The sequence below is a fragment of the Dermacentor silvarum genome, chromosome 8 (genome assembly GCF_013339745.2).
Source record: "Dermacentor silvarum isolate Dsil-2018 chromosome 8, BIME_Dsil_1.4, whole genome shotgun sequence".
Lineage (NCBI taxonomy): Eukaryota > Metazoa > Arthropoda > Arachnida > Ixodida > Ixodidae > Dermacentor > Dermacentor silvarum.
The window spans coordinates 100,851,775-100,868,155 of NC_051161.1; the positions used below are offsets into that span (position 1 = coordinate 100,851,775).

Genomic DNA, 16,381 nt, shown 5'->3' on the forward strand with positions numbered 1-16,381 from the left:
ATGCGCCTCCGGTGTTTTGTTTCATGACATTTGGTTGTGGGCTGACATTATCAAAATTCCGAGGAATAACTATGTGAAGAATGAAGGACAATGTATGAGCAACTTTAGTGATAGAATGGTATGGCAATATAACCCGCATATAACGCATGTCTTATAGCAAGGCATGCCATACACAGGTACCTAAATATATATATACGGATATTTTCGGTCGCGGACACCTCCATCGGCGCCGACGCCGACACCGGATTTTCTGCGACACGGGGCCCTTGATGCTATAACGTTAATAATTTTTATGCTGGCGTGGAATACGCCTGCTGTTATTGGTGTTTGCTGTTAGACGATAGGCGGCAGCGTGCTGCGAATTGGTTAAACTGCGTAACTTTATGAATTATTTCAAATTTAGGGAATTATTTCAGATTTAAAGGAGGTTAGCAGCTTGTACTGATAAAAATGGGCTATATTTAAAGCTTTAAACCTCGGAAACAATTTAGATGTGTGTGCGTGGACGGCAAGCGTACGAAAATCCTTTTAACACGAAAGTGTTTTATGCCGGGGTCCTCAATCAACTTTCTGTAACGGATGTGACGTCAGCGCGAACGTACAAAATGTGCTCTCTTCGCAGGGATGGCGACGCCATCTAAGTGCGGTGAAGCGAAATACTGCACCAGGACACTAACAAGCACCGACAGTGAAAGCTTGGTTAGTCTCAGCGCAGAGGGGGCTCCAACGCGGTACAGCCTGGTGTAGGCGGTGTATGCTTTCTGCTGAGGTGACGATGCAGTTTGCGCACATGGTTTGTTTTCCACGTCCGATTAGCCTGTGATGCCTCGTAGCCTACATAGTGGAACTTGAACACGTATCAGCAGTGCGTACACGCCGCCTACTGCTTCGCTCGCGATTACGCCAAGAAAACTGCTGCGCTAAGCAGTGCAGAAAGCCAGCAACATGGAAGGGCGAGTCTCGCTTTGGTCCGGCGAGAGACATGCCATCATGAAGCAGAACGCCTTCGCGCATTCACGGCGCGCGTTGTGAACTCTGCCACTCGCGTTCCTGAAGCTGAGCGCGTCGCAACTCAACTGGCTGCCCAAGACACTACGGAGCTGGACCAAAATGCTCTTACCTTAGCCGAAGCGACTCGGCAGCAGGACGCTGCTCGCCAACCAAACCAGCAACACGCTCGCCGAACCGCAAATCGAACGCCCTTCGCTGCAGATGGCCGTTAGTTCACGAAGCGATTTAATAACAACCTGTTCGGCATCGCTTGTGCGGTTTGTGATCGCCTGTGCTTTATGGCGAATTTGCGCAGTTCTGTTGCGCATGCTCCGGGGGATGTTTCCCGGTCACGAGTCATTCGACAACTTTCGCTTGTGTGGCAATTGTCGAGGATCTCTGTGCAGTGATAGGGTGCCGCTGATGGCTACTTGCAGCATAATTCTTCACGTACAATAAACATGCAACATCGGATAGTAGAGCAGATACGTTGGTAGAATTCGCTTCAAGGAATCGATTGCAAGTAGTTAATATCATCTTCCTGAAGTGCAATAACAGGAAGTGGACCTGGGAAAGCCATAACAGTGAAACAAGCAATGACGCAGATTTTACGATGTGTGCCGACGCAAGCATTGTGCAGGATGTCGAAGTGTTAGCATGGGTGACTGGCAGTGAGCCCAGATTAGAGAGGCCAAGGATTGCTCTCAATATGAAGAGAGAGAAAGCAAGTTCAGCAAAGGGGGAACGAGTCAACATTGAAGCAGTCAGGGGAACTGAAGATGAGTTCAGGCCAGTGCTGAGGAAAATACGCGGATCATAATGTACTGCATAAAAAATCGGAAACTCACAACTAGAAGTTAGCTGAAAGTGATATAGGTGGTTGTGCGTAAACATTTCAAAGCATGTACGAGAGAAGACGTCAGCAGAAAGACTTTTGCGTAGATTCGAGACGTAACGCGTCTCATCAGCGTGCTCAATATGTGGCGCTATACGTGACCGCTAGTGAAGCATGAGATATGAATGTTGCACCCGCTTACCATCTCCTATGCAGGTCAATGCAAGCCAGGCAATTATGTCTCGGCTGGAGTGGCTCATATTATTTTCATGGGTCTTGAGTGCCGCCCATGCTCTGATGCAGACAAGCTGCCCGGCCGTAAACGCCGCGCTGGACACAAAACACAGCAATGCCAGCACTGTGCAAGGGCCTGAGTATTTGATGTACGCTATGCAAATTTCCAGTACACCCTATATACGAGAAAAAAAAAAAACGAAAACGCCAACATGTGGTGAAATGCACGAATTCCTGCGTCAAGAACGCTATATGTTTGTGATGGGAAATATTTGAGAGAAACAACGGCTGTCGTCCATCAAATAAACGAAAGAAAAACGAACACCGTATAAATAATAACAGCACGCATTTGCACGCATCAGTAGTAATATAGGATTAGTAATATAGGAAGGCTTGTCAGTACATAAGGCGCTCATATGAATACGGCCGGAGCAAATGCTGCAAAAGAAACCTTGCGATTGTTTTTCACATAATATAGCTAAAGTAACGCGCGAGATGACTATACGGATGTGCCTGTTTTAGACTTGTGGATATTTTATTGCACTACCCCAAATAATTTATAAGTTATGCCATCTGTAGAATAAGCAATCATTGCCCATTAATTTTCTGCACATCTCTTCATGTTGTGAAATACATCCATCGTACTTGCGAACTGCAGTGATATTTGGAAGCATTGTAATGCACTACGAAACAAAACTTCGTAAACAACATTATTTCGCGTTTGATGGAAAATTATTTGTCGATTTTTAAACAAACGAAGACGTTACCTTATTTGAAGACAATCCCTCTTCTTTAACAACCCTTACTGCTTCCTTGTCTGTCACCGTTTGTGCGTCGTCCTTCCTGGGAAAAAATGGTCTTATCAGCACTCAATATATTTCATGGCACAAACTGGACTATCGTTTATTAATCAATGACTACTGGTAAGCGCAGTTTCAAGACGGGACAAGAGAACACACCGACACATAGGACAAGCGCTTCTCCTTGTGTCGCTATCTTCTCCTTGTCCCGTATTGAAACTGCGCTTACCAGTATCCTTTTATTAGTATGAACTGACTAGCCGAAAAACAAATTTTGTTAATCGTTTGTCACGGGAGAAAATATTTTATTTTGATGACAGCCAGTTTGCGGATAGCAGATGGCAGACCTTTTTTGCCACATAAATCCCAGTTTATTGATCTATAAGATAATCGAGTTCTGGACAACGCATTGACCAACGGTAATGTACGTGGCTTGTTAATATTAGTGCTATTGTTATTTTCATTTTGTGCATAAACAACCACTTTTTCGCAAATTAGCAGTGGAAAATACTGTAGCGGCGCAGCCAAGAGTGGCTCCAATCAGAAGACGATTTGACGTGTAGAGGTGGAATCGGTCGCGACAGGCCAAATTGTATTAAGATTAAATACACCCGTATTATTATCATTTGGGGCCTCCACCCTCGGCTATTGTCGCAGAGACGTTTGGTGCGCAGTGTTTGAATTTTTAACTGAAACAAGATGATTACCCTCCTAATTATGGTAACTTTATTCTACCTATCAGATCGGTATTCATTTCACTGAAATTTGTTTCTCCAAATTCGTTAGTAACATTGTATTTATTCTGACCTTTATTGTAAACTCATTTAAAATTCACCCTTCAGTTAGTCTGACAGCTCGTTGGCACACTAGTTATAACAAATCGTCTGTGTTATTGTTTTTGCTTTCTTTTACTTTGGGTTTGTCATTTTCAAAAAAGATTTTTTTAGCTACCTACTGCCGCCCGATTCTTGGCCTATTCCCCTCAGTGGGTGCGAGTCACAATAAAGTATCATCATCATCATCATCGACATGCCATCTTGTTTATGTATCGTTGTCTCTCTTGTAAATATTGTAAATACATCTCAATATGGGACTACCGCATCGTAACCAATTGATGAGAGGTGCTGGGCACAGAAAGGAGACAACAACGGAGCTCCGCAGTGGTCGTCACCTCGGACTGGGGAATATGACGGACGAAACAGCACCCGAAATAGCGCGGCCCACATCAGCGCCTACAACCCCAACGGTTGTCCTGGCTCGATCTAGGAACTTTCTGCGGCAGCGACCACCTCGACGTGGAAGACTGGTTCGCCACGTATGAGCATGTAAGTGCCCACAACAAATGAGATCCGACGATTATGTTAGCTAACTTGGTCTTCGATCTACAAGGGATGGCGAAGCTCTGGCGTGATAACCACGAGTAAAAGCTTAACGACTCGGACACGTGAAAGCAGAAGCTGAGTGACTTCTTCGGCCGTCCCGCAGGGTGGAAGAGCGACGCTAAGAAAGAACTAGCGACCCGCACCTAGACGTCCACAGAATCATACGTATCTTAGATCCAGGGCGTGCAGGCGCTGTGCCGTAAGGCCGACGTGATATGACTGAGTCAGTCAAGGTTGGGCATGTACTGAAAGGGATCGCTGACGATTTTTTCAACCTGCCCGTGCGCAAAATTTGCGAAACAGCACAGGACATCATAAAAGAGTGTCAACGCTTTGAGCAGGCGAAGAGCTGTCACACTGCAACGCCGTTCGCACGTCTGCCGAACACAGCTGCGACATCCTCCTGTGACGACGGGATAGGAATGCAGCGACCATCATTGTCAAACAGCCCGACGCGAATAGTACGGCGAGAGCCCTTTTCCCCCGCCCCAGTGAGCCGAACAACTTGCCCTACAGTGCCATTTGTGCAGGCAATAATCCGCGAAGAATTCGCTAACCTTGGAGTTCATTCTTTATGTGCCGTTGCCGCTCCACAGCTGTCCAATGATCCTTGTCCATCCACTGATCAGCTGTCTCCTGTCCGCTACCGAAATACAGCCGAGTGGGGAACCGTGGATGATCGGCCAATATGTTTTGCGTGCCAGCAATCGGTCACATTTCTCGCCATTGTAATAACCACACTGCCTCCTCCCCTCGACGACCGCCATTCGCCAGTTATTATCGCCCCGAACAGAGACAGCATCGTTACCAGCCACCGTTTCCCCCGTCGTCATTCCGACGTCACCAGTCGCGTTCGCCACCAGCTTGTCATCCACCGTCCCCGATGTATGCAGCCCCGACGCCCGTCTCTGGAAAACTAAGCGATACAGCTACCTGAGGTGACGCTGCATTGAGGACTCGACCGTAAAACTCTCTGACCACTTTGCCGACCAAACCGAACTTGATGGACATTGTAGTCGATGGCGTCAGTATCTCAAGACTCATTGACACTGACGAGCACATATCCTTGATAAGTGCCCAATTGCGCCGGCTCGTTAACAAAGTTCTCACACCCGCTGCATCACGCACCCTCCACGTCACCAACGGAGGAACACCTACCGTTCTTGGTATGTGCACTGCTCGCATTGGCATCGCGGGGCGCCTATAAGCACTGTATTGTTTGCCGTTTTCGAACAATGCCTCTTCGACGTTATACTCGGCTTAGACTTTCTATCGTCCCACTCAGCCCTCTTCGAGCGTATTGTGTCATTCAGCTTGACCTGCCCCACGGCTCTTATAGACGGTTTTATCCAGAGCCACCGCGCTCTGGCAACGCTGTGCGCCGGCATCCGGCTCCCCTAGGAAACTTCCTGTAGCCGTTCCTTTTGCTCTTTTTTGCTGGTATTTGTTTGCTCGCGCGCTCGTCCTGCGCATATTCTGTGTTATTTTTCGGGTATATCGATATAAGTGCGACTTGTGGCATTCAGTGTGGGGCGTGACCGCGAGTAGCTCTTGGAGCATCGACTGTTTTCATGATGTTTACTCCTCAACGGTGTTTTTAAAATCTGGGAGCCTACCAAGAGCTCCCAGATTTGCTCTGCTCACTTCATCCAAGGTACGTTACTACGTGGAGTAGCCGAACTGCTATAACGCTGAATAATAAAAGTGCTACTGCGCGATTGTTCTAGCCGTATGTCGTGTAACTGACGTGAGAGCAGCTCGACTCTCGCCCTGAGTTTGCCCGCTCGTCCAGTTTCTTGCCTCGGAGTGGATCACCATGCTACGAACATGAGTTAAGATTATCGTTTAGTGGGTGCCATGCTGCCACCGTTTTATTTTATTGTTTTTCGCATCTGGGGCACAAGTGCACTTCTGCAGCTTTACTACCTATAGGTACATGTGCGCATTGGTTTATCATGTTTAACGTCCCAAAGCGACTCAGGCTATGACGGACGCCGCAGTGGAGCGCTCCGGATAATTTCGACCACCTGTGGTTCTTTAGCGTGCACTGACATCGCACAGTACGCGGACCTCTAGCATTTCGCCTCGATCGAAATGCGACAGCCGGGGCCCAAACGGCGTCTTTCCGGTCAGCAACCGGGCACCGTAACCGCTGAGTCCCCGCAGCGGCATGTGAGCATTCGTATCGGTATCGCAGAGCACAATAGCAGAAAAGTTAGCGATTTCCGTGCATGCATGTAGGAAGTTTCGGCCACATTCTAAAAGCATTTACGAATTAACGGAGGCCAATTATGGATTGCAATCTCGTGCCCAACACTACAGGTTTCATTTTGTTATAAGTGTGATAAATTAAACTCGTGGAGCCTTTAAGTTAGTCCCATTTCAGAAGACCTAGGCTTCTTGCACTAAACGACGTTTGAGAATGTACAGTTATTTGTAAATGCATATTGAATAGCAGAAACAAGGCATATGATGCAGAAAACATGTGCACGTACGCATGCACAGCTTACCACTTCATCCTCCATCTTGCAGCAATAAAAGTGCCATTGCGAAATGCAAAAACGCCCGTGTGCTTGTGTTGTAGGGCACGTTAAAGAACCGGAGGTGGTCAAAATTAATCCGGAACCCTATACTACGGCGAGCCTCATAATCAGAACTGGTTTTGGCACGTCAAAACCCCAGGAAGAAGAAAAAAGTGCCATTAAAGTTTTTCTAGTTTTCGGCAGTCCCATTACCTGCCTTGAAGACAACAGTCTGCGTTCATTGCATGTCCTCACTAAGATGCTCCGCTTGTTGCTCCGTGGTTGTAACTGAGGGAAGGTGTTTGGGGTCCGGCGAAAACGAAAATCGCACGACATCGTCAGCGGATCGGGCAGCTCTCTGCCACTAAACATCAGCTTTTGGCAATGCCGATCTTTTGCTTCGGTGCTAAGCGCCTTAAAGTAGTCGCTCGTCATCTCGACAATATTCACGATGTAGAATCAGCTCATCACAGATTCCACCAAGCAGTGCAAACATCGACACGCCGGCCTCACGTCGCGCATGCCTTAAAACAACATAGCTGGAAGTGCTTCTAGCTCTCCTGCAGGAAGTTCCGATGGGGCAACTAATCAACGGCAAGCGAGGTTTGTTTGTAAACACTGAAACCGTCTATAGTCCACCAGTAACACTGCCACGGTTATGCTCTCCTGAGGACATCCGCCTTTCGCGTCAAGCCACTACGTACGTCACTGTTATGTCGTTTTCATCTGTTCTTGACGGGGTCTATGTGCTATGTCTGACCGCTGACATACTGCATGAAAAGAATTTGGCCGTTCCCCATACTGTGCTCACTATCACAGGTAATCGGAATTCACTCCCTCGCCTTAATCTGAACTTCTCGCATCAAATTGTACCCAGAGGCATGTCATTGGGCGACATCTTGCCTATCATTGGTAGCGGTTTATTGTCTTTTTCCGCCGAAATTCCGTCACCTTCTTCAGGAATCCCCGATTCACCTGCTCTTGTTAGAGACGATCTTAGTAAGATGATTGCAGCTGACCTTCTTTCATCACAAGCTTCTGACCTCCGCCGTCTCTTGGAAACTAACAGCGACATTTTTTACCTTGACGGCCGCCCTTTAGCCCAGACATTGGTGGTCACCCATCGTATTTACACTGGAGACATCAATCCGATACGCCGGCGGCCGTATTGTGTTTCACATGATGAACGACAAGTGATACAACGAGAAGTCGATAAGATGTTGACTAAAGGCGTTGTCGAGCCATCTTGCAGTCCGTGGGCGTTCCCTGTTGTGCTTTTCAAAAAGAAGTACGGCAGTTGGCGCTTTTCTGTCGATTACAGACAACTCAACAAAACCATGCGCAAGTATGTCTACCCCTTGCCGCGTATTGACGACGCTTTGGACTGCTTACACGGAGTCAAGTATTTTCCTCCATAGACCTTCGATTAGGCTATTGGCAAATCTTGGTAGATGATATGAACCGCGAGAGAACTGCCTTCGTAACACCTGACGGACTCTACCAATTCAAGGTTATGCCATTCTGTCTTTGTATAATGCCCCGGCAGCTTTCTAAAGAATGATGGACTGCTTTCTTCGTGGCTATAAATGGTCTACATGTGCGTGTTACCTAGACGATTTGATAGTCTTTTCACCAACTTTCGCGAGTCATCTAGCACGTCAGTCGGCCATTCTTGGTGTTTTTCGACGCGCCGGCCTGCAATTGAACTAATCCAAGTGCCATTTTGGCCGTTGTGAAATTACTGTTCTTGGCTATCTCGTCAGTGCTGCTGGCGTTGAACCGACCCTTCGTGCTGTCCACAACATTCCTGTTCCATCTTCGTGCTCAGACGTAAGAAGCTTTGTCAGACTCTGCTAGTACTTCCCTAGCTTCATCAAGAATTTCGCCGACACTGCTCGCCCACTCACCTAATTACTTAAGAAGGGCGTTGCTTTCACATGGGGCCTTGCTCAGACCAAAGCCTTCTCCGCCCTCGTACGCTTGCTGAACGGTTCCCCAATTACTGTCTCATTATGATCCATCCGCTCCCACTGAACTTCACACAGATGCCAGTGGCCATTAAATTGGGGCTGTACTTGTTCAATGGCAGCATAACGCAGAGCACGTGATTGCATACGCCGGCCATCTCCTGTCACCCACCGAGAGGAATTTTTCAATTACTGAACGGAAGTGCCTGGCGTTAGTTTGGGCAGTAGTCAAATTCCGCCCCTACTTATACGGCCGCACATTTTCCTTGGTTACCAATCACCATGTCTTTTGCTGGCTCTCGTCACTTAAAGGCCCCTCTGGACGGTTGGGTAAATGGGCGCTGCGGCTCTAAGAATGTTCATTTGCTGTTTAATACAAGTCAGGCCGCTTGCACAAGGATGCCGACTGCCTCTCCCGTCATCCTGTCGACCACCCTGAATATCATGCGCATGACAGCGACGCTTGCCGCCTAGCCATCTCCGATAAGCGTGACATTCGCACTGAACATCGGCATGACGATTGCTTACGTGTTCTCGTCGATCTACATTCTGGACATTCGGAGCTCACGCTGCACATGTTCGTACTCCGCGACAACGTTCTCTACCATCGCAGCTTAAACCTTAAAGGACCAGGGGCCATATTTACAAAGCCTGTCTTTCGCAGGTTTGCTTTGCGATTGCCTGGCCGCCTTAGCTAATAATATGTCGGGCATCCGGACTGGCTAAGATTCTATCTTACGATAAATTCTAGCGTAAGAAAGTTTTGTGAATTCGGGCAAAGAATTTTACTCGTTGTGCCACGCCACCTCCGTACATCAATTCTTGAGCAGTTGCATGACGCACCTACTGCAGGCCAGCTCGGAGTTTCACGCAGTTACGACTTCGTACGGTGCGGCTTCTACTGCCAGCCTGTACCGCTCCGTGCGCCGTTACGTTGCAGCCAGTGCGCTCTGTCAGCGGCGCAAAAAACCTGCTGTGCTGCCGGCTGGACGCCTTCACCCCATCGATTTTCCCTCATAACGTTTCTTTTGCGTCGGTTTCGATCTTCTGGAGCCTTTTATGACGTCAAAATCCGGCAATAAGTGGGTTGTTGTCGCGACTGACTACGCGACCAGGTATGCGATCGCGTGAGCTTTGCCCACACGCTGCGGATATGAGGTGGCGGATTTCCTTTTACATGACGTCATCCTCCATCACCGCGCACCCCGGCAGTTCCTCACTGATCGCTGCCACACCTTGTCCCGAATTGTTGAAGACTTGTTTCATTCCTGTTCTGAAGCTTTCCATCGCCTACCACCCGCAGACAATCGGACTCATGGAGTGACTCAATCGCACATTGACAGAAATGCCATGTGCGTTTCTGACAACCACAGGGATCGGGACAGCACGTTACCCTTCGTGATCTCCGCCTATATTTCGTCCCGTCACGAGACCGCTGGCTTTTTACCCTTTTACCTTCTGTTGGGCCACCACCCTACTTTGCCTTTTGACGCACTGCTTCCTTTCTCTACGAACGCTCTCACTGCATATCCTCCAGACCTCGTCGCCCGGCCTCACATGGCGCCCTACATTGCCAGCTCCCGGCTCACTGAGTCTCAAGCCGCGCAGAAAATTCGGTACGACAGCCGAAATCGGGCCGTTCGATTTCCTCATGGTTCCGTTTTCCTCCTATCGACATCATGTCGCCGCATTGGCTTCTCTGAAAAGGTGATGCCGCGCTACTCAGGGCCTCACACGATATTGCGTCAGCTTGGTGATGTTGACTACGAGATCGCTTCGCTAGACTCGCCTGTCCCCACCGACGTTGTGCATGTGTCCTGGCTGAAGCCTTCCTTTGCCGCGAGTTCAGCTCCTATAGTTTACACCGAAATGGCGTCTTTACAGGCGGGGGTTATGTTACGGCGCAGCCAAGAGTGACTCCATTCACAAGAAGACGATTTTGACATGTAGAGGTGGAATCGGTCTCGACAGTTATCTTGTTTATGTATCGTTGTGTCGCTTGTAAATGTTGTAAATACATCTTCCTATGTGACTTCCGCATTGTAACACTTTCAAAACATATGACGTGCTCTTGAATATGAGAGCAAACCATCGGGCAACACTGGCATAAACTTTTGTGTATATTTTCAGAAAGTTGCATGGACACATTGAACGTCTCATGAGAGGCAAATTCTGCTGGTAGAAATTCACATAATTTAGCAATTTCGTCAAACTGATCATAAAATTGCGCTGCCGCAAATAGCTAGGCCAGTTGAACTGCAAGAAAACAGCGCGTTAGTTTATTCTAGATTTGAAAGATTCTTAATAGTGATGGCTGGTAATCTTAAAAAATATTTTATCGTAGATATGAGTCTCCCGAGAATGAATATTTAGAATAAGGAAACATTTTACAGCTATCAAAATGAAAAATTCACGTAGTATAAGAAACCTGCGAACCGATTGCACCAGGCCCTCTGCTCATATACACAGACTCCACGGAGGCTGTTCGAGAGCTGCGATAAGTGACCGGTTCCCTATATATAGCCTCAAACGTGCACAACCTTATCGATTCGTGCACACATCCTGTCCCGGTAATGTGGACCCGTCGGTCTGCACCTGCCCAACTGGACGCGGATGCCGCCTGTCATCCAACGGAAGTCCCAAACCCGCTGCCGCAACTTCGTCTGCCCCGAAAGGACCGCTTGCTCCCGCACAAGGATCACTCCGGCGTTAAACGTGTGCTCTTGTTCCTCCGCGTGGATCGGACCGTCCCGGCAGCTTTACTCGCTTAGAGGAGGCTGCGCTAAGGAGGATCCGCGTAGGCGCTGCCTTGACTGGACCACTTGCACGTCCGTTGTACAACCTCCCCCACTGGTTTGCCCCTTCTGCACTGCCCCAGCCACAGAGGCAACTCTGGATCACCTCCTAGGGACCTTGTCCGGGCCTTCACGAGACCCACCACCGGCGTGGTCTTGGCTATCGCCCAGGTCGACCACCGGACCTAACGTGTTGGACGCATGGTCCTTGCACCGGCCGCTCCGGGACTTCTTCCAGGAAACAGACCTACATACTTTTATCTAGTTTATGCCGTAGGGCATATTGGTACCAATAAAAAATAAAATGTACCAGTACCCTTAAGAAGAATTATAGCACTAATGCATATTCAGCAACGCAACAGGTATCACAGCATAAGTGAAGAACAGCAACCTCAACTGACGAAATATCAAGTATTCAAAAGCATAAATGGTATCCTTGTAGCTAAACATTCACAGTCTTCTGAAAAAAGATGCAGAAAACGTGCAATACAATCTTGCATGCGACAACTGCATGTGAAATAGAGTATTTTTATTTAGTACCGAGAAGTTTTACGCTTTTCCTCACCTTTCTTTCGGTTCGATTTGGCCGACTCGTTTACCGTTCGGTTCTTTGAACAATTCCGTTGGCGCCCCCGAGTGCTGCTTCAGCTGGTTCAGATCTTCAAACAGCACTGCGGTCCTGTCGTGCATCAGCACCCACTGATCGGGACTGAACGGTAGCCACGTGTTGTTGGTTACAAAGAGGCGTGTCTGGAGCGTGACAATCAAGGCAACAAAGTGAAGAACTACAATGAAGCACTACAGCTCTACAAGCACTGCACGAAGAACAGGCGGTGTGCGAATTGTGGTTACAGTTCCAAGGCATACTACCCACGGCCACATTACTGCCAACAGCGTGGCAACGCTCATAAACCGCAACGGAAGGACGCTACAAGGCATAAAATAGAAAACTAGGTGAGTTGGTGAACATTCATTGCATGGTGGCAGCGCTATAGTGAGACGAAGGTAGAAGGGAGCTGTAAAAGCACATGCGCTATCAACTAATATTTTGTTGGAAAGAAAAGTTTAGTATGTGTACAAAAAAAAAGAGACGCGTGTGTGCGAAATATGAAGGCATCACGATCGCGATTGCGCCAGAAAAAACGCTTAAACTGATGGTATCCTAGATGTGCTGGGTAGATATTCAAATTCTTTGTCGCTGATATTAATGAACATTTGACTAATTAAATTGTTCACTGTCCTTCTAATATCAAAATATTCAATGACTTCGCGGGCTAACTGTCAGTTATGTCTTGTGCTAAAATATTTTTGACCAGTCATAGACCGGCAGCTGCTCCGAGGGAATAGTGCGCAAACTTGCACGTGGCACCCGCACCAGACGTTTCAAAGAGCGACTGTGGCTCGACAGAAGCGTGCATGTGATCGTTGTGACCAAAGTTCAATCTCACCATTCGTCACGAATTGTTGTGCCAATATAATAAGATTTCGCCCACTATAGAAGTATCTGGCAGAAAACTATCCTACAGACGCTATCGCGTGTTGAGCGTACGCGATAGCGTCACGGTGTGGACGAAATCGCACAGGAGTTTCGAGGTGTAGAATCGTAACTTTCATAAATTAGAGTGTGCAAGGACGCTCATGACAAACACGGGCGAAGCTGTAGCGACGTCAAAATAATAACAATCTAAGTATGTTCTCGCCTGCTTAGAGATGTTATGGTACTAAGTTCCGGACTATTTTTTCCATCGTTCTATATCTTGATGCATAACGCAGTTTGACGGAAACGATAATTATAGGTGCGTCACGGGAGTCTGCGCTGCCGCTGGATGTCGTGGGCCACAGGCGGGATTCGTGACGTGAATACGACGGCTATCACGTCTTCTCTGCTAGAGGTAAGTCTGGCCGGTTTCACAAGGGAGGCATGCTGACTTTAAAAATTTTTCTGTATCGTGGCATACATTGACCTAAGACTTTGGAAACACGCTTACTACCGCGTAATCCTTGCGCCGAGGCTGCTTGCTTGCAATGACCAATGCTAGTGCAGATCACGGTTATAGCACAGACGCCTGCTATATTTTTATGGTGCAAGCAGATGCTTTATTTTTAATATTTTGCACCTCACAATAACGCATGTAATAGCACAGAGCGGTACATCAGGGTGCAGACTGAAATTTGTGCATCCATCAAGTTGCAGCATACGGCTTTATCATGCTCGTTGTAAAGGTAAGTGCGCAAATAAAATATTTCCGCAATGCTGGCGCTTTATTTAGAGGTGTTATTCGTCCACAATATTGCGTGGTATAATATCTTAGAAGGGATGGACAAGAAAATTACAATTCGGATGACTCGACTAAGGTATACTCTGGGTTTCACTTGTAATGTAATGTGGATATGCAATACGGTGGTTTTACAGCCTCCCACGGTACCTTTGAAACAACACGTCGAGTTTGAATACCACAAGCACGGAAATTATATGAAGACGCGTGTTCTTTTTTCCAACGGCGGCTATAGTTGAAGTTTAAATGTCTTAAATTTCCTGGCGCGTTATGTTTAACGTGGTATGCATCCACACCAAATAGCTGCACGACAAACTACGATGGAACAACTGCTGTTTACCGGACAACATTGTTACTCGTCTTCATGTCGTTCTTCACAAGATCACCTGAGCTCTAAATGTAATAAGTACTTGTTCATCTTGCGGGGACAGTGCTGCTATATTAGGCTATGCTTAGGAATGGCAACGCATAAATATAAAAAAAAGATACTAGAAAATGACAATGAAGACGCGCAGCCTAAAAAACTGGAAAACGGGTGGACTTCCAGAAAATCTTTATAAAAATATATAACGAAGAAGCTGCAGGAGCAACTTATATAGCTTTATTTCTTCTCTGGACGGGTTTGTTTCAAGAGAAGTTCGCTGTGTGGGACAAGTTTCACCATTGTGTCTTGTGGGAAACCCGATGAGTCGTTCGCCAAATGTACTTATTTATGCGAGAACGCAAAGCTTGTTACAGCACATTATAAAAAAATACAATTCACCAACGGTGGACGGCGTTAGAAGTTCGGATATAGGTGGGGGATGGAGGAAGGGTGAGTAGCTTTTGCGACTGTTTACGCCCATCTGCACAATCAGCCACGCTTCTCACTTTAGTCTGAATTCGCATCTTTGCTCTAGATGAAGCGGAAGTTAGCGCTGCCGCTGACTGCCGTGAAAGATATTATCCTATCTAAGCTTGGTGAGGTAATATTGTCGCCTAGAACGGTAGAGGCTCAAGAAAATGGTGGCCCGGGAAGACAGGCACCGGAAACGCAGAAACGTGCGTGATAAAGTGCGCGTCTGGTTGGTTTCCGCTGGGCGAGTTAAATGTACCGAGCGGGACATGTTCACTCTGACAAATGTTCTCTGAATGAGGTACTGCTGCGTTAGAATCCTTGCCGCTGACCTTTCTTCCGCTCTTGCACAATGTAGAACATGAGGCTTTTTCGAAGTATTAGGAACGCCTGCTTAAAAGGACACTTATCTAACAACATAACAGCGACATATTCTGGTGTATATTTATGTAGCAGACGCTAAGCCCCAAACCTTTTCGTATTTCAGTTTAAGCTATTTTAATTGCAGTGATTTATCGCTTGCTTACCCGACTGAGCATAAGGTGTGACACTAAGGGGCGCGATGCAAAAAAAAAAAAAAAAGGTTCTGGTACCATACTCTGGTGCACGTTGAAAATCTGAGGTGATCAAAATTGACCCGAAGCTCTCCAAGCGGCATAACTCATAAACTACTGTACTTTACAGTTTCAAAACCTCGGAACACCACTAGTGAATTTTTAAATTCAATTCCCTACCCATGCTAGTACTGTACACTTCCCTAATTCATTTTATATATTCGAGACCGTTTAATCCGGAGTAATGAGATATATGCAAATAGTTCATAGTCGCAAATATTCTTATATGATGTGCAGTACCCAAAGATTCTGTCACCTTTGTTCCGAGTAGACCATGTGGCCCAATGACTCGCTCAAGGATACTGCGAGCTACCCGGGCATCTTGAGAGCTGGTAGGATCATCCAGGAGGTAAATGTCGCTCCTTGAGTAGACTGCCCGGGCTAAAGCTACTCGTTGTTTCTGACCTCCACTGAGCATTTCACCCTGCACAGTATGAAAAAAAAACACAATGATTTTCGCGTTATACTGGCGTCCAAAGAAATGAAACATTAATGAGTAAATATTCCCGACATATTCTAGAAAACATAGTTACCAATCGCCGAAAATTTTCTTGATGGCGAAAGCAACAGATGACAATAAGCAGCTGGACTGGAAACAAGTTGTAAGACCACACGTAAACTAGGAGTCAAAAAAGAGTTGGAAGCCGCCTCGAAACATCTGTATGGCAGAGCCGGCCAGTGCTTTTAAATAAGGGGGAATAAAGTGCTTGTTCTATCTTATGAGATAGAGCGCTCATTTAGATTCTTATAACTCAGCCTAGCCGGTGCCAAGCTGAATAATGTAAACCACTCATCGTCTCCAGCGAATATGAGTTACCAGTGTGGTCCAACCTGCGACAACAATATAACAAAGACATCAAAAACCAATGTTTACTAGTCATTGCGAAGTGCCTTATTCGAAATTATATTGCATCTTTGAACAATGGATTAATCTTAACATCTTCAAAAAATAAATTGACGTTGTCCAAGTGAGCGCCGCTCTTATCACGGCCCTTAAAGAAAACGAGTACATCAAGTGAATACTTCTTTTTGTTATACTTCGATGAAAAGAAGCCATTTCTTTCTGTAGTTATTTGCGGAGAAGTGAGAGGCATAATGGGCTTCTATACAGTGCAGGCGACCCAGGAACTT

At 46.9% G+C, this 16,381-nt stretch overlaps 1 protein-coding gene across 1 annotated transcript in view; it reads right to left on the reverse strand.

Moving 5' to 3' along the window:
- Window positions 1-16,381, reverse strand: part of LOC119462321 (multidrug resistance-associated protein 1-like) — a 110,370-nt gene that overhangs the window by 23,993 nt on the left and 69,996 nt on the right. Inside the window, exons 16-19 of the mRNA XM_049672930.1 lie at window positions 15,507-15,674; window positions 12,091-12,275; window positions 2,827-2,902; window positions 2,028-2,235 (exon numbers count right to left, since the gene is read on the reverse strand). Coding sequence (XP_049528887.1) covers window positions 2,028-2,235; window positions 2,827-2,902; window positions 12,091-12,275; window positions 15,507-15,674 — 637 coding nt within the window. The remainder of the gene's footprint in view (window positions 1-2,027; window positions 2,236-2,826; window positions 2,903-12,090; window positions 12,276-15,506; window positions 15,675-16,381) is intronic.